General features: G+C 47.7%; 1 protein-coding gene across 1 annotated transcript; it reads right to left on the reverse strand.

Annotated features, from left to right (window-relative positions):
• Nucleotides 1-1,536: 1,536 nt before the first annotated feature.
• SPSB1 (splA/ryanodine receptor domain and SOCS box containing 1) lies at nt 1,537-26,159 on the reverse strand. Its single transcript, XM_082069942.1, has 3 exons — nt 25,998-26,159; nt 7,195-8,023; nt 1,537-3,615 (listed from the first exon to the last, which is right to left on the reverse strand). The coding sequence occupies exons 2-3, from the start codon at nt 7,886-7,888 to the stop codon at nt 3,488-3,490; spliced, it is 822 nt and encodes a 273-aa protein (XP_081926068.1). The 5' UTR covers nt 7,889-8,023; nt 25,998-26,159; the 3' UTR covers nt 1,537-3,487.
• Nucleotides 26,160-26,884: the final 725 nt, after the last annotated feature.

Below are 26,884 nucleotides of genomic sequence, written 5' to 3' on the forward strand. Positions count from 1 at the left end.
AATAATGGTGACAGGGCTGCTGAAACAGCACAACACGTATCAGCTACTGAACTCACACTCTTCTAGACCCAAATCACTTTCACCAAAGCCTCAAACAAGAGCTGCCCCACTGCTCGTCTGGAGCATCAGGACACCAGGTTCTCTGGAGAACCACCACACAACATCCATCTCCCCAGCAAGGCAGCAGCAGGCGAACTGTCAAGGCCAGAAGCCTCCTATAAAACACAGGAACAGCTCCATGTGCACAACGTGATTAGTCAGCAGGAAGGCTGGAGGATGAGAGAAGCTGGCCAGGGTAACAGGGTTGGTGTTCAGGGAGGCCCTGATACAAGCAGAACTCTTACTTTTTAATGCTACTCCAAAAGGAGCAGGCCTGCCAGTGCTTGGACACAGGCAAGAGCAGGGGATGGAGAGAGAGCCACTGATTCATTAGGATTTGCTAATCTGTGATATCATTTGTTGATTCCAGCAGGTCCAATCCCCATCTCATGACTTCCTCCACTGTTGCCATGGCACTGTACATAAACACTGCAACCTTCCAGCCCCGAGCAGGTCATTTGTTTCAAATATTCCATGCAGCTGGAACACAAGCCTGTTTGGGTGTCTGGAGCTGAGCATGAACTAATTTCTCAGTCTTCTGCACCCGCATGAGTTTCTGCGTCCTCCCCAGCCTGCTGCTCTTCCAGCAAAAAGAACCCTCTGAAAGGTAAGGGGACACTGCTCTTGTTCACATACAGGCAGAAAATAAGCATTTCACTGAAGTCCTCCACTACCTGCAGCAAAACGTGAACATTATTGAATGTGTTGGATATTTGGGCAGTTGAGGGAATGCGGGGAAAAAAAAACCCACAAGATTAAAACATCCAAAATGGAAAAAGATGCTTGCTCTGATTGGAGACAAAAAACCACTTGGTTTTAAGCTCTCCTCACCCAGAACCCTTAGAAGGTATAATACAAGGCAGACTCTCCCAACACTCGGCTTAACCTGCCACAGCACCTGTAATGAACTGTGCTGTTCTACTGGCTGGAGATCCCTTTAGCCCTCACCGTTTCATTTTGCTTTCTTCTATCCACCATCTCCCTTCCTAAGGAAAAGAACAGTCAAGTAGCAATATAAAACACTAGGTTAGTGACTTGTTTTCATAGGAGCTCCTTTTCTGGAAGAAGAAGCTGTCTGCTGTAATCCAGTGAAATTTGCACACCTGCACAATGCATCAAGTTTGACAAGGTAACCTCAGTCCTACTTGAATCTATTAGAAGAAAAGAGTATGGTGTAATAATACAGTTGTAAACCAAGTTAAGTTAGGAAACGAAGGCTACCCCACCCTGCCACCCTGTACCAATAGCTGCAGCTTGTCCTCCACCTGCACACACAGTATCACACCTTTTAGATCCCAGCTTTAAATTCTTGTTCTTCCAAGCAGAGACGAGGCCACAACAGCCCTCACTTTACCTGTTTGGCCTTGGCTTCTCTCATGTAGAAACTAGATGTAAAGAACTCTGATCATTCCATGCAAATAAAAACCAGCATCGAGCAATATTTAATAAAGTTTATTAGGTTACTGAGTATTATCTACAGTCATAAAATAGAAAGAATTTAAACCTGTACAAAGCAATGTACTGATGAAGTGAGAAGAGATGGACATAGGGAGCGCAAAGAGCAGCAGAAGTAGGGAGAACACAGCTGCTTCCCTGGAGTGCTGGAAGACACTGGTTCGAATTGAAGGCAACCAAGCAGGGCTCCATACACACTGAATTTTCTTGTGTCCCACCCTGTAACAGAAACTAGTAAAAACCCCTATGTTAAAAAAAAAACACAACATACAATATTAGATTAAAAAAGGGGCACATCGCACCCCACCCAGTCTTGGCACCAATTCTGTGCTTTACAAAATATACTATGCAAGTAGTTTATTTAAAAAAAGGTACCCTACAGCAGCTGTTTAAAACATATTCTTATACATACACCACAAATATATATATTAACATTTTCAAAACTAAACTCATTTGTACCTACACAGAACTGAAGGGATAACTCAAGAGCAAAACAAACCAACCACACAAACATTTTTCAAGACAAAGAAATGTGCAAAATAACCCCAGAAAGGCAGCATAGTAACCTGTGGGCAGGTCAAGAGAGCAGCTCCTGCTAGTAAAGGAGTGTCATCCTCTTTACTTGGCTACTGAGGTGATAATCTATTTGGGATGTGCTGATTTTGCCTGAATTGCTCGTCCTGTTTATTGCAGTTCTCTCCTGCCCCCAGCTCTGGAAAGGTTGTTTCTTCTCGCTCTACCTGAAGATCACCCCACTGATCTCTGCCAGTCTCACAAGTTACATTCCACAGCAATCACCTTCTGGATTTCTCAGGTGCTGATGGTGCTTCTGGTGCTGCTCCCACCTCCCCGGCACAACCTCCACCCCCAGGCAAGGAAGAGAGAACTATTCCTGCTGCATAGTTAAGTGGAGATTACACTGACAGTCCATGACAGAACGCAGCCTGGGTTTGATGACTTTAAGCAGCTTATCTAAGAGAATTCCCTGGCAGAGCAATTAGAGAAGCACATTACTGTGTTCCTCTAAAGCCTCAGTATGGAACAGGCTATACAGAGAGCAGACCTAAACCGGCCGGACCTACAGCTGTGTAACAAGTCTCAGCTCATACAGCCCGTCTCGCCCTATTGCACAAGTAGTTTGTCCCTTCCCTGTCCCCACATCAGCGAGGAACCCCTGATCCTGGACTAAAACCTGCAGTTCTACGTCAAGCAGGCAGGTGAAGGCACCGTATGACTGCTCAATCAGCTGAGTCAAACCCATTGGGAAGAGGCGGAACAGAGAATGGAGCCAGAGAACTGAGGAAGCAATGCTGATAAACAAGAAAGCAGGATTCACTGTCTAGGAAATAACATCAGAGCATTGTGAGAAGTCCTGGCAGAGATACAAACATCAGCAACATAATGACTTCCTCCACATTAAGAAGTGTCCCCATGGAAGGCTTCTTGGTTTTCATGTTTCAGGGTTTGGGGGTGGGGTTGGTTTTTTTTTTGGTTTTTAAAAACTCAATTCTTCTGGTATTCCAGACTCTTCCCAACTCTGCTGGCCACTCCATGCCTCTCTATTGTAGGACCTGGTCTTAACATTTCCACTCCTAATGCCTTCCCTTCTCCCAAATTACAGTCTTCCCTTTAGCTGGCGCAGAAAAATCATTCACTCCTAGGCTCTCCAACCCAAAGGAGAAGCAGGGAAGCACCGAGCTTCTGTAAATGTTCCTTCTGTAAGTGTGCTGGGGAAGTGACTTCCAAAGAACAAAACAGTTGTGACACAAGGGCTCCTGGCCAGTAAGGGCACAAGGAGACTTAAGCAGTGGCAGGAATACTTTGGCCGAGGAGTTCCAACAGTAGTGATGACAGGAGCATGCAGAACCCATTGCCCAGGAGGCAGCTCCCATGTCTTGCCTTGGTTCCAGGTCTCCGTCGGTGAGCACGAGGGTCATTGGTAGAGCAGGTAACTCTTGAGGGAGGCCGGCAGCGGCAGCGCGGGGATCTCGCTCAGTCTCTCCTTGCCCAGAGCGAGCCGCACGGCTCGCCGGCACAAGTCCATCAGAGGCAGTGGTTCAGCTGGGAAAAAAAGACCCAAGACATTAACAATCCCAACCCGATCAAGTTACACATTGATTTTGCTAGTTCTAAAAATCCCCCCGAAAACACTGAGCAAGAAAAAACGAATGCTTGGCATGTTTGCAGGAGCCAAGCCATTCAGCATCCACATATCAGCAACTTCAGCTCGTCAAATACACAGGCGCAGCATGATATTTCTGTAGTGGTTATTTAAGCCATATATGTGTGTAAACAAAGAAAATCCCCTAATGGAAGTTTCCCCCTCTTCAACACCATTCAAGTCAGAACATCTTGCTTGTGCCTCTTACTGCAGTATCCAAACAAAGCCCTATAAAAGATTCACTGAAGTAAAGACTGCAGCAAACAGTTTGATGGCATCATGTGGTATGGGTACCCAGAAAGTACCGTGATTTGTTTCTTATGGAGTAGGATAACAGCTGCCAACCGCTTCATTTGTACTACATATTTCCCATGAAAAACAAAGCCATCTGTCAGAGCTTCATGTCACATCTTGTATTGTGACATTTCCCATTAGAGGATTCCCTCCTGCATCATAAACCTGGGAGAGACAGAAGCCTTCAGCTATCATTTTTGCATCCTGTGCTTATAAACACTGCACAAGATATTACTAGTTTTTCAGGAATGGTGTATGGGGCCCTTTGATGCTGAAGGGTCATTCACAACATGCAGGGGACTGAGGTCAAAGCCAGAGTTAACGCATCACAGCTGCACAGGAAGACACCGATTAGTCTGTCACAGCTTCTGTTGCTGAATCTGTCAGAGCTCACCTTCACACAGCAAGCTGCGCAAGCCTAAGGGGCTTCTCCTCCCCAGAGCTAACACAAAGACATCCCAAATTAAGCAGATAGCTGGACATCCTTCTAATAGCCCGAGGGCTCAGCATGCACCATTAGAGAGCTTCCTTTACAGACATCTTGGGCTGAACAGACACCTCAAATCATCCACAAGAATGGAAGAGTTTGGCTGTGAAACCCCAGTTTTCAGGAACTTTGATAGATGCCAACAGCTCGAGCTTCCACTACTACAAGCCAAATTAACCTGACTGTTCATACAGCTGACTTAGTGCTGAGAGACAAGGCTTAGTTTGTCTAAGCATGGCCATGTTGCTGCGTTTTTCACCAGAATTAAGATGGATGGGAGTCCCTTCCAGGTTCAAAGATAACAGCTGCCACTAAACACTCCAACAGAACAGTGTGGTCAGCAGCCTCTGATCAGGCCACTCCTGATTCCACTTTGGAAAAAGCAAACAGTCCTACTGCTCCACGGAGAAAACACTTCCAATGGAAAGTGGAGAAAGCTCATTTTCGTCTGTTTTTTGGCAAAGAGTCTGTGAGAAGGAGAGTTTGTTAGCAAGGAGAGACTTGGTAACAAAGTCAGGAAATACACACTTGAGTTGGTCTGTCTCCTCGAGTTCGCAGCCAGAGCTGAACTCGCGCCCGCTTCTCCTTCCCTGCTATGGATCACAAGCCACCACCTGCTCCAGGGAAGCTGCAGCAGAATGGTTTTTCTAGCAGCTCTCCAAAGTTCTCCCGCTGCTTCAAGCATCAATTATTCCTAAGGAATCACACCTCTATACGAACGCCGGGTGAGGAGCAAACATCTGTCAGGGCAGCGCTGTTGCTTCCCAAGCCCCACTGTGCACCATATATGTTCTGTGCCATAAGTGAGGACAAGGCTGCGCTCAGCCCAAGGCGCTGCTGGTCTTGCTGCTCAGGACCTGCCGCAGCACCGCGCTGCCTCCCCGCAGGGACAGCTCTGAGCGTCTCGGTGCTGGCTGTGATACTGCTGGAGAAGCCTATTCCTGGCAGCACTGCTTTGGCAGTTCCCAGTGCAGCTTATCTTTAAACCACCGGGGGAGAAATATGCTGCGTGCAGTGTCTGTCCCACTCCTCCTGCTCTGGAGACGGCTGGGACAGAGCCATTGTCTAGCCAGCATCCCAGAGGACAAGGGGCCCCAACCTTCAAAGCCTATAGACATTAACGTAAGACATCCCCCTCTAATGGCCTTAAAAGGAGAGGATCTTCTTCCCACAGAGATTAAGAACAAGAACTCTGTCCTCATCTAGTTTGCACCGATAACCCAGTCTGACAGGAGACATCGAGACCAAAAGAGAAAGCGCAGACACATCTGACCTCCTTCCATTCACGAGCACTACAGTCACTGGACAGTGTTGCTATTGAATGCTCAGGAGCGGTTAGAGCCAGACACCTTCTTTCTGTCTGTGCCAAAATAGCGTCCCGTCATTCCTGGCCTTGCGCCCACAATTCACTCCTATGCCGAGAGCACGTTACAGCCCAATCCAGTGCTGGAGGTGGCCGTTTCCTTGCTAAGTGCAGCTCTGTGCCAGCAGCTCCACAGACTTGCTGGCTTGGAGGGGAGCTGCACATTTTGGCTTTGACCCTTCAGAAAAACCTGGTTACTGGGGCTGCTGCCATTCTGTGAGCTGTCATGGCAGAATGAGCTCGGTTTCTTTCTGTTGGTGAGAAAGTGCTCTGCCAAGAGCTTTCTGTTTGGTCTTGCTGAGCTGAAGAGTATTTCTCAAAGCACTTGTGGATTTCGCTCCCACCTCTTTGCACGGCTTTCCTGGTTCTTCCCATCAGCTCAGTTTTTCTGGTGCCCAATGTCAGCTTTGTGCCCCATGTCACCAGTGCCAGGGGTTTGCCATTGCTGGCCCAGCATTAGAACACATTTAAAGCACAAATAAAACAGCCCAGTATGTTACAGCCTTTGGGCAGACACTGTTCTGGAATGCAGGGAAAACACTACTCTTTTCATATCAAGACTGCCAAATTTATTTTGCTAAACATCATAAATCCAGATTTTAATCCACTTCCTTCACCTCTCTCCTCCACCCTACCCAGAGGACTGAGTCACAGTCTGGCCCAATGGGAACTTCTGACTATGAGAGATAACAGACTTTAGCACATTGGGACAGCCAAATTTATTACTAAGCTTAGCTAGAGATTGGTGTTCCTATTAGTAAAAAGCCTGGCATACAAGTTGGGCTGGCTACAATATCCAGACCCGCTCTAGAAATGCGCACTCTCTGCCCCAAAAGCAGCAGAGAAATAAGCTACTTTTCGAATATGACCCATTCCCATTTCCTTAAATAGGGACAGGTCTTCCTACTCCTGCCCACAAGGGACTTTAAAAGTCCCTTCTTTAGACATTTAAGGAAGGTGGTTGCCCCTCAGAGACTGTTTCCTGTAAAGAGACACCAGGATTACATTGTCAATAACACAACTGTCAGGAGGACATTCCTGCTGATGCTTTGGTAGCTGTATAGGAAGGTTTGTCATCACTAATTAGACAACTGGCATCACCTTCTCCCACCATTCTGCCTCCCCAAACGCTCCAACTAACAGTATACGTGGACAGCCAGACAAACTTTTTCTATTAGCCATTAAGGATTCAGAGCCGTCTCCAGCAATCCTACTGCTAACAACATCCTCACCTCTTTAGTCAAATGAAAACCCTTCCCAGGATGGTCTAGTAAACCTGCACTTGAGTAGCACACAGATCTGTACTGCTAAAACAAATATGGGAGTTATACTCACGGTCAAGTCCATTCAAGTAGCGCATCCGTATTTCACAGTGTCCCCACACTGCGCTTACCACTGGATATAGCTTTTTCCCCTTGAGTCCCCGAAATGCAACACCCATGTATTGCCCATCTACAATGAAGCTCAGTGTCCCATCATCCATGTCCAGAACCACCAGGAAGGAGTCCGGCACAATGAACGTTTCATCCGGTTCTAAGAAGGCAGGATAGGTTTTACTCGGCTGGTTCTTGCCATCGTGGTACAATCTGTTGCGCCCAAGGTCCCACCCCCAGGATTCATGGTTGTTTCCTACCAGCGTCGTGTACCCTACTGAATGCAAAGGGGCATCGGCTGTTGCCACCCCGACCACAGCGTGCGTGCCCCGCTGCCGCATGGCCCAGGTGATCTGCCACACGTGCAGTCCTCGCGTATATCCCACTTTGCCTCTGATGGCATCTGTGCTCTGAGCCACCGGATGCCGGTGAAATATGAGTTTGTCTTCCTCTTTCACAAACACATTCAGCGAGCGATCGTCATTGTTCCACGAATGCATCAACTGGACTTCATACGATACCGGCGGCATGTCCAGCAGCACGTCCAGACGCGTGGGTTTGCTGTAGTCGAGTCCTTGGAGCTCCTGTTTCAATGGTCTGTATACAGGGTCCCTCATATCCACAGTTTTTATCCCACCTGTGACCTTCTGACCCATCGTGTGTTCTGATTTCGCCTATTTATAGGCTCCCAAGGAAAGCTCATCGATTCACCCGGCCGCTCCTGCTGTCATTCAGCCCTCTGGAGAAGGTTACCAGGAGACCTTGTCAAGATGTGCACCCGTCAGTATGGCCTAATGGATGGAAAGAAAAACAAGAAAGGAGTTAAACATTAGCACATACAGCCTTATATGCAACATTTATGAAGCAGTTTTAATCCATTTATCCTGACAACTTGTCCTTCCCTTCCACCAGGAAGGAAGGGTGATGCATGCTACTTATGCAAACGCAGAGATAGCATATAGATCAAATAGACAGGCACTACGTTTCCAATGCCCCCATCAGAAAAGCATTTGAATTTCTGCTTCTTTGTCTGAAGAAGGTATGGATTCAGCCAGAGCTCATCTTCTCTTTACAGTGAGTGCACTGCTCCTTATTACTTCATTACTAAACCTTCAGAGGGCACATCTGTATTTGGGTTGCCTCTAGCTAACCCTGGTTTTACATCACAATCACTTATATGTTGTCCAGGTTGCAAAATGCAGAAGAGTTTATTCAATGCAGAAGACTCAGAACCCAGGACATAGTGATGCTCGAGACTTACATTTTTCCCAATGGAACACAAACCATCTCACCATGACATCAAACAAGGTAGGATCCAGAAAAAAAAGAGCTTCTCCATCTGGAGAGTTACAAACCTTTCAGGGATCAGCTGGCAAAGCAGCTGGCAACCACTGCTACAGGCTGGAGGAGAAAATTCTCTTCAACCACACTAAAGCTTTGCTAAGTACCTTGGAGGCCTGACTGCAAGTCCAAACCAGCAGCCAAAAGCGTCTGGGTCCAGCCCAAGCGTGCACCCATTGCAGCAGCTGTTGGTACCACTGGCCCCACTGAACCAGCCAGGAGAGCAGATAAACCTGCGGTAGGGTTTGTCTCAAAGGAGCAGCTGCAGTCTTCCTCTCCAAGAGGAAAAAAAATAATCCCCAGCTTCAGATGCAGAGTCCAGAGCGGGGGAAGCGAGATCCTTCTCACACTTTAGCAGTTTTCCATCCAAATTTCAGAGAAACCTCTCAAAAGCTGAAGCCAGCTTGGCTAGAGATACCAGCTCTCCTCGCGCACCTCTTCCCCAGCACCGCATCCTCTCAAGTGTCTCTGCTCTCGCTCAGCAACACAAACAGCCCTCTGCAAGACCGCTGCCAAACTGGGGGCAGCTATTAGGAGAATTAGAAGTGGGAGGGGAGCAAACTAGCTTTCTAAGAAAAAAAAGTGTTATTTTAACATTTCCTGAAGTGAGGCAATCACCCAGGGCTCCTGCCAGCTACAGTCACAACACTTACTCACAACCAAGGACCTCATCTGGCATAGAAAACACAGTATGAATCAGATCTGGTTTAAAAATAAGGTTACTGGACATAAACAGCAAGGCTTCAGCTAGCAGGTGACAGGGACGGCTCATGTATGCTCTGGATTTGGGATCAATTCACCAAATTCCTTACAGGTGTTTACTACTAGTCCAGGGTATGCCATTGGAACAGCAATCTCAAACCTCGTAGTTCTTCAGTAAAGAGAGACAGAACTACTTTTCCTTCCTTCCCTCTTTCCCCCCAAGTATGGAGCCTTCATGCTTTTGTGTACTCAAGTTATCACTTTTTATACCTCAAAGCTGACACCAACTCTGGTATGAAGAGATTTGTGAAGTCACTAACAGGCGTCTTCCCTGTGAAAGGCACATTAATGCAGACCAGAAGAAATAATTAAGGTTTCCATTAAAGTCATTTGCTCAGGCTGGGACAGAGCGTGAGGATGCTGAGACCAAACTGAATCAGCTGGTGTTCTACAGAAAGTACCAGATGAACTACCTGGCATTCCCAAGGCTTATGGCGTATGGACAAGGCTGTCGACAAGGAAAGCACACCTGGAAGGCTACAGGCAAATTTGGCTGTTGGAAAGTTAAACAGGATAAAGGAACAAAACACAGGCAGAAGGAGGAGAGGCAGAGATTTCCCCGAGTACATGCAAGAATGCTGCATAGGAAGCGAGAACCAACACCAAGCAGACTGCAGAGTATTGGTGCAGACTGCTTTGAAGCACAAAACACTCAAGAGGAGACAATTCTCTTCATTAGCAAAACAATGCCTCATTCATTATGACTTTTTGCCTTTCACCAACATATGCTTCATCACATTTCCATCAAGGCTGCTGCACCAGAAAGGGAATCACCACAGTGAAAGGCAACAGGGACTTGTGTGGCAGGACATCGCCTCCCCGCCTGCTCCAAAGAGCCTTTCCTCGGCACAAGCCCCACTCAGCACTTGCCTTAGTTACGACTTTTCCCAGGCACGCTATTAACACCATATGAAGGACAATGGCCAGAATAAAGGGAGAAAGACGGGAAAAATAAAGATTGGAACAAAGGGGTCAATCAGACGGAGAGCAGGCCAGATCCTGAGCTCCACCTGCCAAGATGTAAGCGCCGCATGGCTCCTTGCTAGGGCAAGGCAGCAAGTCCTGCTCAGAGCTGGCTCTGCTGGGCCTGGCACTAGTCTGGTCTAGAACTGCAGAGCAGCACTTTGCCCTACAGTCAGGAAACACAATTACACCCTCATTTTTTAAAAGAAGAAGCCTCTTCATGCACAAGACAATGCTGACTCCCCCCAGCAGGACAGAAACAGAAAAGCTTCCCCTCTTAAATTAAAGGATTAATGCCCTGGGCAGCTTGATATGAGACACAGCCAGCCATAAATGAAAAGATACAGTAGGGAATTAGCTACTTCAAAACCTTTGATCTGTTACAGGTTTAGGTACAAATGTAAGCACTAAAAGGGCTTTTATCTATCATATCAACAGATCAGTCTTGCTGCAAGCCTGCTCTGCTTTATAAACATAAGCTCATCCCCATGATGCTCTGTTCTGCTCCCATACAATTTTCAGTTTTATTGTTAACCTTATAGGCTTAAAAGCTTTGGAACAAAATTGCAAGAGTGTCTCGGAGAAAAATGTTCACTGCTATTTCCAGTGAGAATTAGATCTCCCCTCCGTTCAGCTGTTCAGAGCAAGCAGGCAGTTTGCCATACTAGAAAGATACGCCAGCTTTCAAAACAATTGCTTGCTGCAAATAGATCAAGACGGGAGACAAAGACATTTCAACAGAAGGTGATGAAGTCCCTGATGCTGGATGGGGAGAACAAAGCTCTGCAAAGAAGAAAAACCCAAACCTATATGGCAGAGCAGAGCTGTTGTACAACTTCTGTTTGGGCATTGACATGAACCAGGCAAAACAGCTGCCTAGCACAGACCTCTCCAGCTGGGGCAGTCAGCCTCAGTTCACCAAAACACCACGCACAACAGAGCAGAGCCCATGGCCACATCTACCCCCTTCAGCTGGCAGTGAACCTCAGAAAACACAGCCAAGAACCCAGCCAGGCAGATGGCATGGTCTCTAGAACACGCTTCAACACCAGAGGTCTTCTCCTTGCTCCCTTGGTCACATAGACATTCCGTAAAACCGAGATAAAAGCCAATGCCAAAAACATCCCAACTGAGGCAGAGAAAGAAGAACTCACGTGCCTCAAATAGAATTCAAACTTTAACCCCAAAGAACCAGAACACTTAATTTTCCTTGGCATTAATTCTTGGCATCAAAAATGTGCCCTTTACAAGCCGCCTCACCCAGCACTTATCAATCACTGCAGCGAGCTCCTGGCTTTGAGCACCCTCCCCATCCCATTACACGCTGATCAAACCTGCGGGAAAAGCTCACCCATGCTGCTGAAGTTCCCCAGTGCTGTGTTAGCAGCGACAGGACAGATGAGAGGAACGACTGCACTAGCGACACGGTTCGAGGCAGTTTCGGAGTGTCGCAATTGAGCTCGGATCAGGGCAGGGCGGACAACCCCGGTCGCCCCGCAGATAAGGTTGCCACAGGGGCAGCTCGGCAGCCCCACCTCCCGAGGAGCAGAAAGCCTTTGGCTCAGCAGGTTTAGCTGCGTGGCCTCCACAGAAAGTGAAACTGAGATCACTAGAGGTTGTGCAAGAAAGAATTAAGAAAGACGGCACGTGTCCCAGCAAAGAGGAAAAACCTCCAACAGAGTGAGAGACCCTTCACAAGTAACCGTGCTCAAGATATGCCAGGAATGGGGGGAACAAGACAATTAGGATTTGGAAGTGTTTGATTTAGCTAGACTACAAAGTTAACAAGCCACCTTGCTAAGCCAACAGCCCCATAATCTACTAAGCAGACACCAAGAGCCCTCTCTCCTGCTGGAGGCAGCAGCATGCTCGCCCCGAGACACCCAGGAAAGGCTTCTGTCACATAGACATATCATATGCTCAAGCCAAGAGCATATCATCTTACAACTACTAGGACTTGTAACCACCAAGCAGCAGCTTGTCTGCATGAACATGGCACTCCAGCATTCCTCTCCTTGGGATGATTCAGTTTCTGCAGAAGTTTCCTAGCTGTTTTTGCAATGTTGAAAGGCAGTGTGATGAAGGCAGCGTGGCCTCTTGCACCATGTATGGAACGTCTGGTTCTCCAAACCAAAGCACTGACGTTACTCAGAGCAGCACATCTGAGTAAACTAAAACCTCAAGTGACAGCCACCCATCCTCAACTATGCCACTCCAAGGGTCAGAAAAACCCACCTAGTCTAGCACAGATGTACCAGCTGCAGAAGTCACAGGCTTTTCAGTTCTGATTTCTTTATGTGCACTGGAGACAGTTCTATGATCTGCTTGTGGACTAAGCACACAGGGAAATGAAGCACACAGGTAGGAGGCAGGAATGTCACATGCAACTTTCTTCATCTTGTCCAGAGGTTGATCTTTTTTACACCTTTGTACCTGTCCAACCATCTTCAATTACTTCTCCTTATGTTATTGAGGCTTTGCATGTAAAAAAGCTCTGCTTCCAGAGGAAGCCTCACATCCTTGTAGGGTTGAAACCTATGCTTGCCGCATTGCCAACACAGAAAACCCCAGGTTTATAAACAAGCTGCACTTGAAAGACTAGTTTGCAGGGCTGAACCACCAAGTACACCGTCTAACAGCACTAGTCATCCAACTTCCCTGTCCTTCAGCAGCCAGCTCTGTGCTGCTTCTCTACTGCCACACATTCTTAAAAACCAAAGAATAGCCCAACTTTTTAAAATTCTTCTAAAACCAAGGATTATATTGAGGCTTCTGCTCAGATGCCATCTAGTATCACTCTTAGATAAATGCTCTTTCAGGGATGGAGCTGTCATTTCATCTGTACGAGGAGTGTAGTAACTCCAAGGCAGCCAAGTGCTAATGCAGCCAGCATGGAAGCAGGGCAGATGAGCTCGTCTCCAGGACCTGCAGGTTGTTGGCTACTCAGAAACAAGTCCCAGGGTCTTCCACAGCTCTATATGGTCCAGCCTCACAAAAAGAAAAGAACGAGCATTTGGAAAGCCTGCCTTCGATCCAGCTCTTAAAACCTAAACTGCAAATCTACCAACAAAGGACAGCACAATCACACTGAAGACTGAGTTGGGGAACCAACCCAGGATTGTATCATTCCCCAAGCTGTTTCGCTGCCCTGCGCTACAGGCATTTGCCCACAGCTCACAAGAGGAGAAGAAAACAATGATTTTGACAGCTGTCTCGTCCAGAAGCCATTCAGGAGGTGGAGCAGTAAACTGCTCAGCACCCACAAGCCAGCACGTGGCCGAGCTGCCGTGCCTGCCTAACGCTGCTCCCTCCTTCCCTCCAGCGCTGGGGCCATAACATCCTAAGGTAGGCTGCATTTAGAAAGGCATTTCCTCCACAATTAAGGCACCATAAATTTTAAATAGTAGATGTTTACGTGCAGAACCATTTGCATTAAAGAAACCCACATAAAACATAATAAACCACCCTCTTGCACAAGAACTCCTTGCTTTTAGTTTTCCCCCTCCCCACTTACTGATTTGCAGCCCACACGGCTCACAGTCCATCCCTCATGTCCATTTAAGTATCTTGGTTCATTAGTTTTGTCTGTAGATGGGAAGGGGACTAACGGGTGGAAGGAATGAAGCCTGATGTTTCTCATCTATCCAGAGTTTCCATTCCTGTATCAAAAGCACTTCGTTTTTTTGCTATGACTGCAAGATCAGCCAACAAAACAAGCTATCAGGACAAAGGTTTTGGTAACAAAGTGCTGTTTTCCCCTTGAAACAGCTAACAATGAATCACTGTGGTTTAACGCTGGCAGCAGCTGCATTAAAAGAAATCCATGTTTAAGTTCTCAGCAGTCACCAAAAGTCCCGTTCTGTCTCCTTCCTGGGTGACACCAGGACAGTAACAGACACTTGTACAGCCGTGGCTTGTGCAGTCCTCTCCCATTTCACAGCAGGTCACCCTCCTATTCTAGCTATCCCTTGCCTGGAAGCAGGTTTCTAGAAAGCCTTTCTTGTATGCTACATGCTTGAAGGAACAGGGGAAGCAACACGGTTGGGCTTGTTAGTCATAAGAGTAAGACCATGGCATCCCAATTGTTTCAAGTGCTGGTTTAGAAGTCCCGGTTATTTCCAGGATAGATGTTGTGCTGCTGTTCATGACCAAAACACAGCAAAGCACAGCACCTCCATAAACACAGAGCCCACCGAGAGCTGAACGAAGCCACTTAGTACACACCAAGTATGAGAGCAGGAACTGAGCCCTTATTGTATTAAAGTCACACAGATTTGGGTAGCATAGACCTGAAAAGCAGCATTTGCTCAAACAGACGGCTTGAAAATCTAAGATTCTAAGATTCTAAGGATTTCAATCCCTGCTCCTAAAAGCAATACAGTATATTCTGTCAGGAGACATGTAGAGTCCAGCAGGATTCCTTTTTTTCTGGAAAATAATTTGCAATTTGAGTTACTCTGATATTAAGGCTGCCCAGTTGCTGCCTCCTCCTTCCTCTTTCCATCTGAAGATGTCACAAGCACCACTAACAGCAAAGCAAAAATCCCCACAGCGATGCAGCTGCCAAGCACCACATTACTCAGCCTGGTGCCCTCAAATAGGTTTATTGTGTCTGAAGCTTCAGTATATGTATCTACACCAAATACATCTATGCCAGAGGGGAAGTTGTGCAAGTGTCTGGTACCGCTCAGCACCACTACAGAAAAAGAAGAGTTGAAATCTGGGCCACGTAGTAGAAATACATAATTCTTAGTCCATTACAACAGTGTCTCTTCTCCCTTCAAGTAGAGCATTAGATCCTTAAAGCATCACAAACAGAACACTGTTCTCTGCAAAAGAGCAGAGCATGTTCGGTCGCAGCAAATTCAGGGCCCTGTGGTGCAGAACTGAAGTTACATCCCATCCCAGCTCCTCACCCCTGGGGTTAAACACCTTCCTCTCTGTTCAGGTCATTCCAGTTTCTTAATCAGCCCATCTCAGGTTGAATTTAGTGTTAATCCTCATGTCAAATAAATCCTAAACAAGCAAATGTAGTTCAGCCTCTCTTTCTAGCTGTTAGTGCCTTCTTACTGCACAGTGAATTACTCTAAGCGATATAGACACATATTGCATACACAAGACTTTGTCTTACCTTGCCACATGGAAAAACTCCGCATTCACCTACGTTTACCCAGATCTCTTAATCCTGGGCTAGTTAAGTGTTGAAAAAAGACCGAAGTCACATCCTCATGTGTAAAGACCCAGCAGATCTTTCACAGCTTAAACTACAGATTCAGGTTTTTCCTGTCCTGAGGTCTGTGGAGACTGAGGGTGTCACCAAAGACAAACCCTCACCGAGGAGACAGTTGAGTCACTGAGGAAGTTATTTTTTGCACTGTTTAGGAAACGATTCTGTTCACGTAGCAAAAGGATGTTTTCAAAGTCAGCACTCCTGCACATGCACCCAAAGCAGAAGCTCCATCATCACAGGTTCTTTAAAGCATATTTAGGCTTCCCAACCTGGAAGCCTGTCAGATTCTTCAATGCCTCCAGTGCCAGCAAAAAAGCCTTTTGCAGCCTCCCTCAGTAAGTGTGGTAGTTTCACTAGGACCAGGCAGACATGACAAAACATTACAACTTCCAAAAAATGCCTTTTGCAATTAATTTCCAAAAACATCTGCCTTGTACCATTTTCTCAAGGTATTTCCCCCAGCCCCTACTCTCAAGCGAAATCTTAAACCCATAACCTGCACACCAGATGTGCCTCTGCCGCATCAGATAGTTCTTATAACATAAGTGTTATATGTAACATGTCCTTCCATGCCCTGACCACCAGCCAAGCCAGCCACAGCCTCTCCCCATGTACATCCTCACCTTGAGGAGCTCAGCTTCACCTCCCACCCAAAAAGAACAGTCACTGATGTTCCCAAGCAAGGAGGGATCTGCTTGTTAACTCTGAGCAAACAGGGGTCAGGAGCTTCCAGCCCTCCGGTTTGTTTCAAAGAAGGAACACTGAATTACCTTCAAGATAAAAACAGTTTATTGTCAGTTAACTAGGTACTTTGCTTTGAAATACAGTTTCTTCCCTTGCATCAAAGGGCTGTTAATTTTAGTCTTGTAGCAAAAAAGTAGAAGAAAGGAAAGCAGCATCTGCTGGGAAGAGATGAATGCAAGATAAAAGGTGCCTGCGACAGAAAGCTGGCAGCAGCCTTGTGTTTTCTATTCAAGTTTGATCTCGGAACAGCAACAACCCTTAAAACATAATAAAAGCTGTGGAAAAACCCTTTCCAAATTCAACAACATAGCCAGAAGATGCAATTCCTCTTCTCCAATTGCTGCAGCAGCCAGTTGAGGTGAAGAGTCCAGACAAATCCAGACTTGCTATCCCAGCGTAATCAAGCACCTTGGCTTGCCCAAGTCCACAATATCCCCCCTCAGCTTCCAATTCCCTCTTTCCTATCAAGTCTCCAGAGGAAAAGCAGTTTCCTAGGGATGTCCCTTAGCAAAAGGAAGCAGTCACACCATGGCTGAACACCTCCAGAACGTCTGGGCACAGGCAGCTTGCAACCCAGCCAGTAACAACAGGAAAAAAGCATTGGCATTTCTCATCTGCCTAGTACGGCCTGTTCTTTGCAGGGAGACAAGCAGGAGCATCATGAGGTTGTTATATAACACAAGTTTTGAGACATGGTCAAGGCCAGTCCTGTAACAGCAACAAAAGCACTGACATTTGTCACACAAGTGTACCAAGGGTGGGTCAACCGGGCTCTGTTTTAAGTGGATTTATGAGCCCTTTACACACAAGGGCAGGGGATGGCAGCTTTTACAGCACCGGGAACATCAGAAGAGCAGCCATGCAGTGGTGTTCAGTGGGTTTCCACTGGAAATAAATCGAACAGAAAATGTACGTTCTGCAATGCCATCTAACCAGGGAGAAGAATATACATGCACCTTTCTCTTGTCTGCACCCACTCACCTCCCAGTACCCCCAAGATAAGTCCCTCAAGATACCTTTACTACGCAGACTCATTAGCTTTACTCCCTGGGTGTGCTTAGTAAGGCAAACCTTCTACATCCAGGAATACACACAACAACAAACCATCTCACACAGCCCGCAACAAAGTGCTGAACTAAGAGGATATTCCTGGCAGACACATTACACAAGAGGCAACTCCCACTGCCAGCTTTACTGGAAGAGACACGGCAGCTCCCCAAAGATGAGCGTTCTGGGATGATGCCGTGCTAGATTTCTGACTTGTCATTAGCCAAAAAAAGTCTAATGACATGGCTGGACTCTGTGTTTAAGTATAATTGTCCTGGGACATACCATAATTAGGAAGAGAGACATTGTACATCTTGGTGAAGCCTCCAGCTGGGCAGTCTCAGCATGATGCAATGTTTTGCTTTCACCATTACCTGAAAGGGTTCTTGCAAGTTGCTGTGGTTGGTTGGGATAGGCCGGGTGACCAAAAGCTTCACCCAGGTTCTTACATCACACAGCAAAAGGCTTCACATAGCATAGCAAAGCACAATTTTAGAACCTCTTCCTAGCCCGACTGCTTGAAGTTTTATCCCTGTACAAGTGCAACTAGACAAATCAGATTTGCAAGCGCAGAGCACGCCAAAATTAAACAGATTAAAGCGCGTTACACAAACTGTGGCTGCAGGAATCCACATGCTGCCTTCAGAGGACATCTGCACTGTAGGGTGGCCAGATAGCCGAGAGCAACTTTTTCCTGGAAAAAAGCTGTGGTAACACAGAGCAAGTGTTTTTGCCAAAAAGCACAACCAAGATGTGCACCTACAGCACTGTTCAGCTGCTTCACTATGGGTTAGTGCCCAGAGTGACTGGTTCAATTGGCAAGGAGCGGAATTTGTCCCTTAGTCTTACTGGGCACACTCAGAAATGCATTTCTAAGCAACAGTTTCACTGGCTTAAGCTCTGGTCATAAGGAAGGTTCCGGAACACCCCAAGCAGCTTTGAAAAGATCCTTAAATTAGGAAGAAGCACAGTGTCCTGCAAGGAAGGAGAGACATGGCCACTGCTCAGTGTCTGAGGTCTGTTTGGGGGCGAAAAGGGATGCTAAGATGGTTTTTATCCCTTCAGTTTCCACCTTCCAAATGGCCCGACACCACCACAGGAGCCTGGGTAAGCAGAGTGGGAAGAACATGCATTTCCACCATCTCTTCTCTCCCTAGGGCTTCTCAGCAGACTAAACTGTGGGTTCCCTCTCTAAAACAGCAAAATTCCAGTACCTGTAATTAAGCTGGCAGCTTTCTGCTGTGCCTATTCCAGACATTGCCAAGAGTCCTTTCCATTAACGTTACCCATTCAAAAACCTCCACAATGTAAGAGACAAGAAACAGCACAACGGTCGGTGATGGGTCCAGTTCGTTCCATGCGAGCGAGCCAGAGTTGTGTTATCTGGGCATTCACCAGCTGCCAGTACTTTCACAGTTCAAAGGCAAGACAAAAGCTGTACAGTCAACCTATCCTCCCAACACACTGCATTCCTCATAGGTCCTCATAAATCAACATGCCTTCTAAATAAGTGTTTAATATAAACATTTGTACAGTCACTTAATTCCTGGTGAACCAAGCTATTTGATGTGGGCCACAGAAAGCTCCCATGACATCAATGGAAAGTTTCCAATTAGGAAACCAAGTTAGAAACACACTAATAGAACTTAAGAAACAGAGAGAGAGGAAGAAACCTTGTAAAAACAATCAAAAGATCTGTTCTTAAGAAAGATGCACTCAACATACTTAGCAACAAGCAGCAAATATAAAGCTGCCCTGCTTTTCCAGAGTTTAGCAAGCAAGAACTGTAGAGAAGCAAGCACAGTTAGGGTAGCCAATTCCTTCGGTATCTAAGCTTTTGTCTTTTCTAAGGCTGGTCAGTCTCAACCAACATATGTTCAGCTCTTTTTTGGCTGCTACTGATGTCCCTGCTCCTCCTTTTGAGGAGGCTGGATGGCTCTGCCAAGATTCACCGTGTACGGGCATCAATTTGAAAGCAATGGGAAGGCCACTGCCACCCACCATTCAGTGCACCACAACCTCCCAAACACGGAACAGACGCAAACTGCCTAGAATATCTAATGCTGGGAACATCCAACAAAGCCACCAGATCCAACAGTATTTTCCTCCCTTAAAAACCTCACATGAGAGGAAAAACAACAACAACAAAAAAACCCAACCCAAATTTAACCTGCAGTTTCATTTCTACAGTCAATTCATTACACTACTACTTCCAATATTCAATGAAAGGATAAGTCACCCTACACACCCATCCCCTATAGATAATTCCAATGCTTTGGTGATGCCATACTAGGACTTGCAACAGCTGGCCGCAGAGATACTAACCATGGATAAATGCATCTAGGCGTGGATTATCTGGACTGCCCAGCTTTTCTATCAGTCTTGCAAGCAACAGGGTTGCACTGAGCAACCTGCAAAGCCACCTCGTTCCCTGCTGCCACCTGCTCTGTCCCCGCTGGCCGAGGGACAGGACCCGCACCTGGTACCTGCTCAGCACCACAGCCCTGGCTCGGACACCCTTCCATGGTCCCCTTGTTTTGTGGGTGCCTTAGACATGCCAAAAGATTTCAGAGTACATTGAACACTGTATTAGCACTAAAGGCACCTCAAGAGTAAAATTACTGATGAGCTTTCTGCTGTACTGTTTTGCACCTTGAAATGGAGATCCCCATTAGGCCAAGTGTCCTTCCAAGAACAGCCTAGAATGGGAAGGAACTGGCTGGCAATTTCTGGAAGGTTTGAAAACAGCCTAATCCAAGTAACATGAGAGCACATGCCTCCAAGCAAGCACTAGGTATAACACCCTATAACCTTCCTGTTCACCTTAATGACCATAAGCTTAAAAATTAAAACAAAAAGTCATTCTCCTAACTCAAATACATAGCATCCCCTTACAAGGGACGAAGACTGAAGGCATCTCATGAGTCACAGCCAAATTCCTATTTGGAAAAAAGCTATAGAGCAGAGAGCCTATATAGGAAAAAATACCACCAAGTACATATGCAAGTACACCTAGCAGCAAAGATTCTCCTCTTCCAAAACTAATAAGCTCAGTGAAGCAGCAGATTCACTATAGTTCCTTGTAGGCAAACATCTGGACAGATGTGCCATCCTGGAGCGACACAGCCCCCTTGGGAGCGTCCCCCCGTAACGCAGCGCACGGCCCCGGCTGAGCAGCAGCGCCCTTGCACAATCACAGCCCGCCTGTAGATGTGGGTCCTGCTCCTTCCAAGCCCTCTCCAGTGAGGTGTCCCCTCCCACTTAAAGTGTTGACACACCAAGCTGTGCCTCTTGCAAATCCAGTTCAGCGTCCGTACACCAGGCTTTATCTGATTACTCAGGTAAAGACTCGGGGTTTAATGTTATTCATGCCAAAAGGGCAGATTTGGGGCTGCGTGGGCACAGAAGACCTGCCCCTTCATCAGTCTCACTGGAAGGCAACATGTCACAGGCACTCAGCTGCATCATACCCAGAGGAGCACATGAGGAACACCAGAACCCCAATAGAACAGGAAAGATTTAGCTGGGGAATATGTAGAGTGAACCTTCCAGTAAAGCTCTCAGTTCCTCCAAAAGCTGTTTCTTGCAAACACTGAGTTGAGAAAGTTAAACTACTTAGCAGCTGGTTGGTCCTTGAGTTGATCATCTCTGATTCAATTACCTAAAGGAGATATCAAGAACAAACTACAGTATCCAAATTCCAGGATGAACCTCAGCCACTGAAATGAACCCATATTAATAAATGGCAATACACACTTTGCCCTCTCCTCTCTCTACCCCAACATGCAGCGATGCAAACCCACAACGTGGAAAAACAGCAGCATATTACCACGCCGCTCTGCCTTCACTCTCTGCATTTTCACCATTACCCAAGCTCACAGGCTCTTCACAGCAGATTAGCTGCCCCTTTTTAACTTCTGCACAGCAGCTGCACACCGGCAGGACAGCGTGCCACATTCCTAACCTCACAGCAATATCCTGCTGGAATCAGCACCATGTATGCAGCTCTCCTGCCCTTTCCTCTTCGGCTGCAAACCAAGCTGTGCTAGCAAGATCTAAGAGATGCGTGTGACTGAATCAATACCAGAGTCAAATCGGGGGCTGAAACCACTTATAACTGCCTGTCTGATCCTCGCTGCAAGAGGGACACACGGCACTCCAAAAGAGCTGCGAGATAACTGGAAAGCAAGCAGAGCCCTGGCTCACAAAAGCACCAAAACGCTCGCTAGATTGATTCACTCCCACCTCCAGCTCCGCTTTGTTCCAGCTGGAAGTGCACAACATGCCATATGGAAAACCCCAGCACATCAGTGGTGAGACTGAGTGGGACATGAGGCACAGAAGCCAAGTGCTGCAGCCAAGCAGTGCTGAACGGCGGCAGCGGGCTGGAGGGTAACAGTCCAGCCTGTCACATAACCCCAGAACACACAGTCCGAGCAAACACATTTCCTGCCCACAGGAGCCCAGCCAGGTACTTTCTGGACTCACAGAGGCCCCAAACCTCTCTTCAGCAAATGTGTCAACAGGTTCCTTCTGCAGCTGTTCAGCAGTTCATAGGAACCAGGGCATAAATGGTAATTCCCCCAGTTCAGCTCACCCCTCACCAGCTGGTCCACAAAGTTTTGGGTATTCATTTACATGGGCATCAGTTGAAACTGGTTCTAGATGTACTAGTGTCCTGGGATTAATATGGAACAAACCAATCCATCCCTCATTGTCCAAGTGCAATAATATGACCAGTTTAGCCTTTAAATAGCATGGGGAGACTGTCTATCAAAGAGAGTCCCTATGTAGAACTGCTTACAACACAGCACCAACCCCATCCATTCCACATGTGTCCCAATTCCTCCGCAGCATGGACCAAAGACTGTTTGGAAGCATTTAAGGATAACTTTTGTCACAGAGAAGCAATGCTGCTTTCCCCGCAGCACAGCTCACCAGGCTACAGCACTATAGACCCAGGGCTCCTGAAGCACAACACGACAACAAATTAGGGTATCCAGGCAAGAACCACACTTTGGCAAATCCGAGACTTCCCTCGAGCCTCCAGACACTGCAGTTGGAATGCAGGCGTTTCTCACATCTCTAGTGCTGAGTTTAACTTTCAAAAGGCCATTCAAACCAGAATTTATCCACAGTCGAGTTCAAACTCGGAGTTTCTAAGCATCTGACACCAACGTAGCCTTTTCACGTAGAGAACAGCTTGGCCTTACCCCTTGCTTGCTTTTCTTGGCTGTTTACCATGTGTGGCTCATGTTCTTTAAGACCAAGTTGTTTCTGCAGTTTTTGTGCAACCGAGTGCCTTTGTACATTTATGGTGTCAAGGCCCCATCTGGGATCTCCTCAGGACAGATTCCTGACTTGATAACATACCAGCTATCCAAAGAAAGCAGTCTGAAACCAACATCTACACAGCTGCTCCAGCTCACAAGCTTGATCAAATTCCCCTCCCAGGCTATAAGAAAAAGCCCATGTTTGGTAACTCCCTTCAGGCATTACCACCTTCTGCCCCACAGCTCTCCAGTCAAACGTTGTTCCTCTCCCTTTGAAATCAGGCAGATGGTGGTGGGGTTTGAGTCTTTTAAGCGAAAACCCTTCTCCCAGGGAAGGATTTGCTGGTTAAAAGCCTTACTATTATACAATAGCATCTGCTCATCCCGGTGGTCCAGGCCCAGAGGTCAAACGTAGTTAACATGCCAATAAATTGTACTCTTTGCAAAGAAGGGGTAAGTTTTACTCAATTTCAGCTCAACAGGAGGACATTATTCATGGTTCAGCTGACTGTTCCGTCAGACCCTTACTGCCTTTGCATCCTGGGGGTGGACCTCAATAGAGCATCCAGCTCACACCAAATCTATTTTACTAGGGAGGGGTCTAAAAGACGTAGAGATGAGGCTCTAAGGGACATGTTTAGAGCTAGATTTAGGTTATGGTTGGACTTGAGGATCTTAAGGGTCTCCTCCAACCAAAATGATTCCATGCTTCTAAGAAACTAGTACTTTTAAGCTAGTTTTCTCCCACTCACACTGTGTAGCACATATTCCATCTTTGCTAAGGACAACTGCATTCATTTCCCCCAATCATTATTACTGAAACAGCAGCAGCTGTAGCAGTTACACGGGGTAATCAAAGGAAGATTTTATCTCTTTTTTTGCTGCTCAGAGCAGTGTAACAACTGGAAGTGAGTCAACACCGTGACATCCAACCATTCTATGATGACCACCAGCAAAGCGGTCCAGTGACTGTAGTTCAGTAACCTTGGTTCTCAGACACTTACTCACTTTTATTCTGCAGGCATTACACAGCTCTGTCTGGAAGCGACTAGTGTCTAACTTGCATCTTGTACCAGCAACTTCACTTGCTAAGTCGCATCACATGCATGCAAGAACAAAGGAGGAGGGCAGCAAGTTGTATACACCAGCCTTTGGTAGAATCAAGGATGGGGAAACGCATAGCGAAGTAGAGCCTGTTAGTACAATCCGTGCAGGTCTAGTAAGCTGTTTCTCCACGGCTGTAAAGCCGCATCACTCTACCAGTTAATACAAGTGCAAGCCTCCTTCCACAGGACATGAAGATAAGCACAGCCCAGCTGAGGTCAGCCCACTGATGCTCCTTGCCAGCACCAGTTAATCCTCACTCCCCGTGTCAACACAAGCCCTCAGCAACTCCAGACTCCACCAGTACGTGTGTCCTACAGCCCAAAACTATAACCACGACTTGCACTGGCCTGTCAGAACCTGGTTGAAATAGGTACCAGGTGCCAATTCCAATGTACTCGGTGGCACCAGCCACAGGAATCTGACTGAGACACGAACCTCAGACAGAGCACACTCCCTTCCATATCTTCGAAAACTACATTGTGACCTGGAAGATGAACTGTCAGCATGGTCTGCTCTCATTCACAAAGCCTGGCATGCGCTGTGTCCTAACTGGCTCACTAGCTACAGATTGTTAATTCCAGTAAATTAATGAATTTTTAATTAGCCCTTGCAAGACAGACTTGAGAAGGCGAGCAGTCCTTGCAGACTGCTTTCACTTCTTCTGAGGAAAGGAAATGCAGGAGACCAGGGGGAAAAACCAAATAAACCAATAAAGACACAGGAGAGCAGCAAGCAGAGCACATTTTCCACATCCAGAATCTCGCAGCAGCGAACTGGCCCCACACAAACAGAGCACATGGCTAGCCAGTTCCTGGAACACAAACCCGCATCTCAGAAGTGTCTAACAGAAGTTTACAAACAAACTCCAACCACATCATAACGTACTTCAGTAACCTCTGAAGCAGAGGAGAGAGGCTGCAAAAGCCTGCAGCTGACGTACTGCAATAATGTGATGCCCCCCAGAGGAATACGCTGCTGAAGCTCACCCCTTCTCTTAAGAACTAAGAGGGAGAAGAATAAATCGCTGCTTTATGCATCCATCAACACAACTAGCGAGAGGCAGGACAAGGCCAGTGGCCGGGCACACTGACAGCACAGCAGCCATTGGCGCATCGGAAGATGCTCCAACACAAGCCAGTTAAGTGCTTCCCCGCATCACCATCCACTTTGTAAGCAGTAGCACAGCTCCATCACATTCCCAGTGGTTCCCTTATCAACTCAGCATGGAAACATCCTTCTTCCTGGAATTGCCACTTTGACCCCATCCATCCTATAGCCAGATCTCTTTTACTACAAGTCACTAGAAACTTCATGTAGTTTGGTCTTGCTGGCTTAGCAGTCAACTTGCACCCAGCAAGACTAAGCTGCCTACACTGCTGTGCTTTGCAACGCACAATCTGGTGCAGAAATCAGATATCAGAGGGGTGGGAATGGCGAAGATTGCTTTGGGGACAAAAGGTTCATCTATTCATCCCACATTGCCATCAGGAAAAAAAATCCCTGATCTTTCTCCAAGGCTGCAACTCCCATTTTTACAATCATTTTGTAAACTTCCTTATCTTGAGCAACTGCTCAGACAATTCACAGGTTTCTAATCAGGCACGGCCACCACCAGCCATCAGCCGCACTGACTGCCCACTTCTCGGGTAAAAAGGAGAGCACATGGCACATTTCAACACAAGGCTACAGCAAGATTAATTCCTAGCATAGGTTTATGTAACAACAAAACACATACATTAATTAGGCCCTGTAAGGTGTGCTCCAGAGACCGCCACTGCAACCACAGACACTGAACAATCAGCCCGGTTTCCTTAAAGAGCTCCAAACTGACATTATCAGTGTTTGCCTTTCAAGTCCACACGCAGCTCCGCCGGCTGGCCTCTGGCAGCCACCCACCCACCCACGGCAACCCACGGCACCCACGGCTCCGGGAGCCTCCAAACGCTACGATGCCTCCGTGGGCAACAGGTGTCCCGCTAACGCAGCGGTCCCGTGTCCCCGCTCCCGGGCCGCCACACTCGCACGCAGCAACCACAGCGCCCGAGCTGCCCGGTTCGCAAACGCGCCGGAGCAGCTCGGCGGGGGCAGAGCGCTCAGCCTCAGCCCAGCCTGCCGCCTGGTGTTGTCTTTGTAAGCTGGCACCGATTCCACGCAGCCTGCGGGGAGAGACTCGCTCCGCTGGGCACGGAGGCGCCTCCGCGGACGGACGCGGAGGCCGCGGCATCCCCGGCCCGGCCGCCGCTCCCGAGGAGCCCCCGGCACCCACCCCGCACCGCGCCCGCCCCCGCCGGCTCCTACCGTTGGGACCATGGCAGCGGCCGGGCCGGGCCCCGCCGGAGGCTGCTCCCGGGGCCGCGCAGCGGAGAGCAGCGAGGGCAGCGCCCGCCTCTCCTCCGCCGCGGCGGGGAGGCTGCAGCCGCAGCTCCTCCCGGCGCCAGGCGCGGCAAGCGGGGCCCGGCCCGTCACATGGCCCAAATAGCGCCCGGCGGCGGCCCCGCTCCGCCCCCGGCCTGGCCCGGGGCGCGGCCCGGCCCGCCCCGCCCCGCGGGGGCAGCCCAGGGTGGGCAGGGGCGGGGGAAGCGGCGGGGCTGGGGGGAGGCACCGGCGGGGCCACTCGTTCGGCTCGGGGAGGGACAACATCGGGTCGGGTCGGACACACGAGCCCCGTCCCGAGCAGAACCGCGGGTGACCCGGGCGGAGACAAGCGCTCAACAGCCGGCAGTATTTCCCCATGAAATCAGGCTCCTTTAATTCTTCACTGGCTCCAGGAACGCCTAAAAATAGCAGGGAGTTTCAGGCTTAACACTGTTTATTTCTTTGTGGACAATCCAGTCGCTTTTTAATGAATTGCATCCTCAGGCTCCTTATACATTGGCGCAATGTTGTGATATTTGCATTGCAAACACTCTAGGGAGCGTGTGTTTGCTTTTTTTAAACTGATTTGTTTGCAAAAACAAACCAGGGAAATACAATTCTGTTCATTTCAGTCTTGTTTTCAAAAAGCAGCTTTCTGGACAAATCTGACCCAGTAATGTCTCTCTGAGATGATTCATTGTTCATTTTTCCCAGACAAAAAGAGTCTGTTTGTAACAATAGTGCTTGGAGCTATAAACCAGGGGATTGTCATAAATTAAGCAAGCCATACTGCATGGGATACCTCCAAGGACCACCTAAGAGCTGCAGGA

This window comes from Streptopelia decaocto (assembly GCF_964273445.1).
Source record: "Streptopelia decaocto genome assembly, chromosome: 20".
NCBI lineage: Eukaryota > Metazoa > Chordata > Aves > Columbiformes > Columbidae > Streptopelia > Streptopelia decaocto.

Bases quoted from the DNA above. Each gene is read 5' to 3' on its own strand.
- SPSB1 (XM_082069942.1), bottom strand. From the start codon at position 7,888: ATGGGTCAGAAGGTCACAGGTGGGATAAAAACTGTGGATATGAGGGAC. The intron at 3,616-7,194 runs GTGAGTATAACT...TTTTTTTCCCAG, and splicing joins CTACTTGAATGGACTTGACC to CTGAACCACTGCCTCTGATG.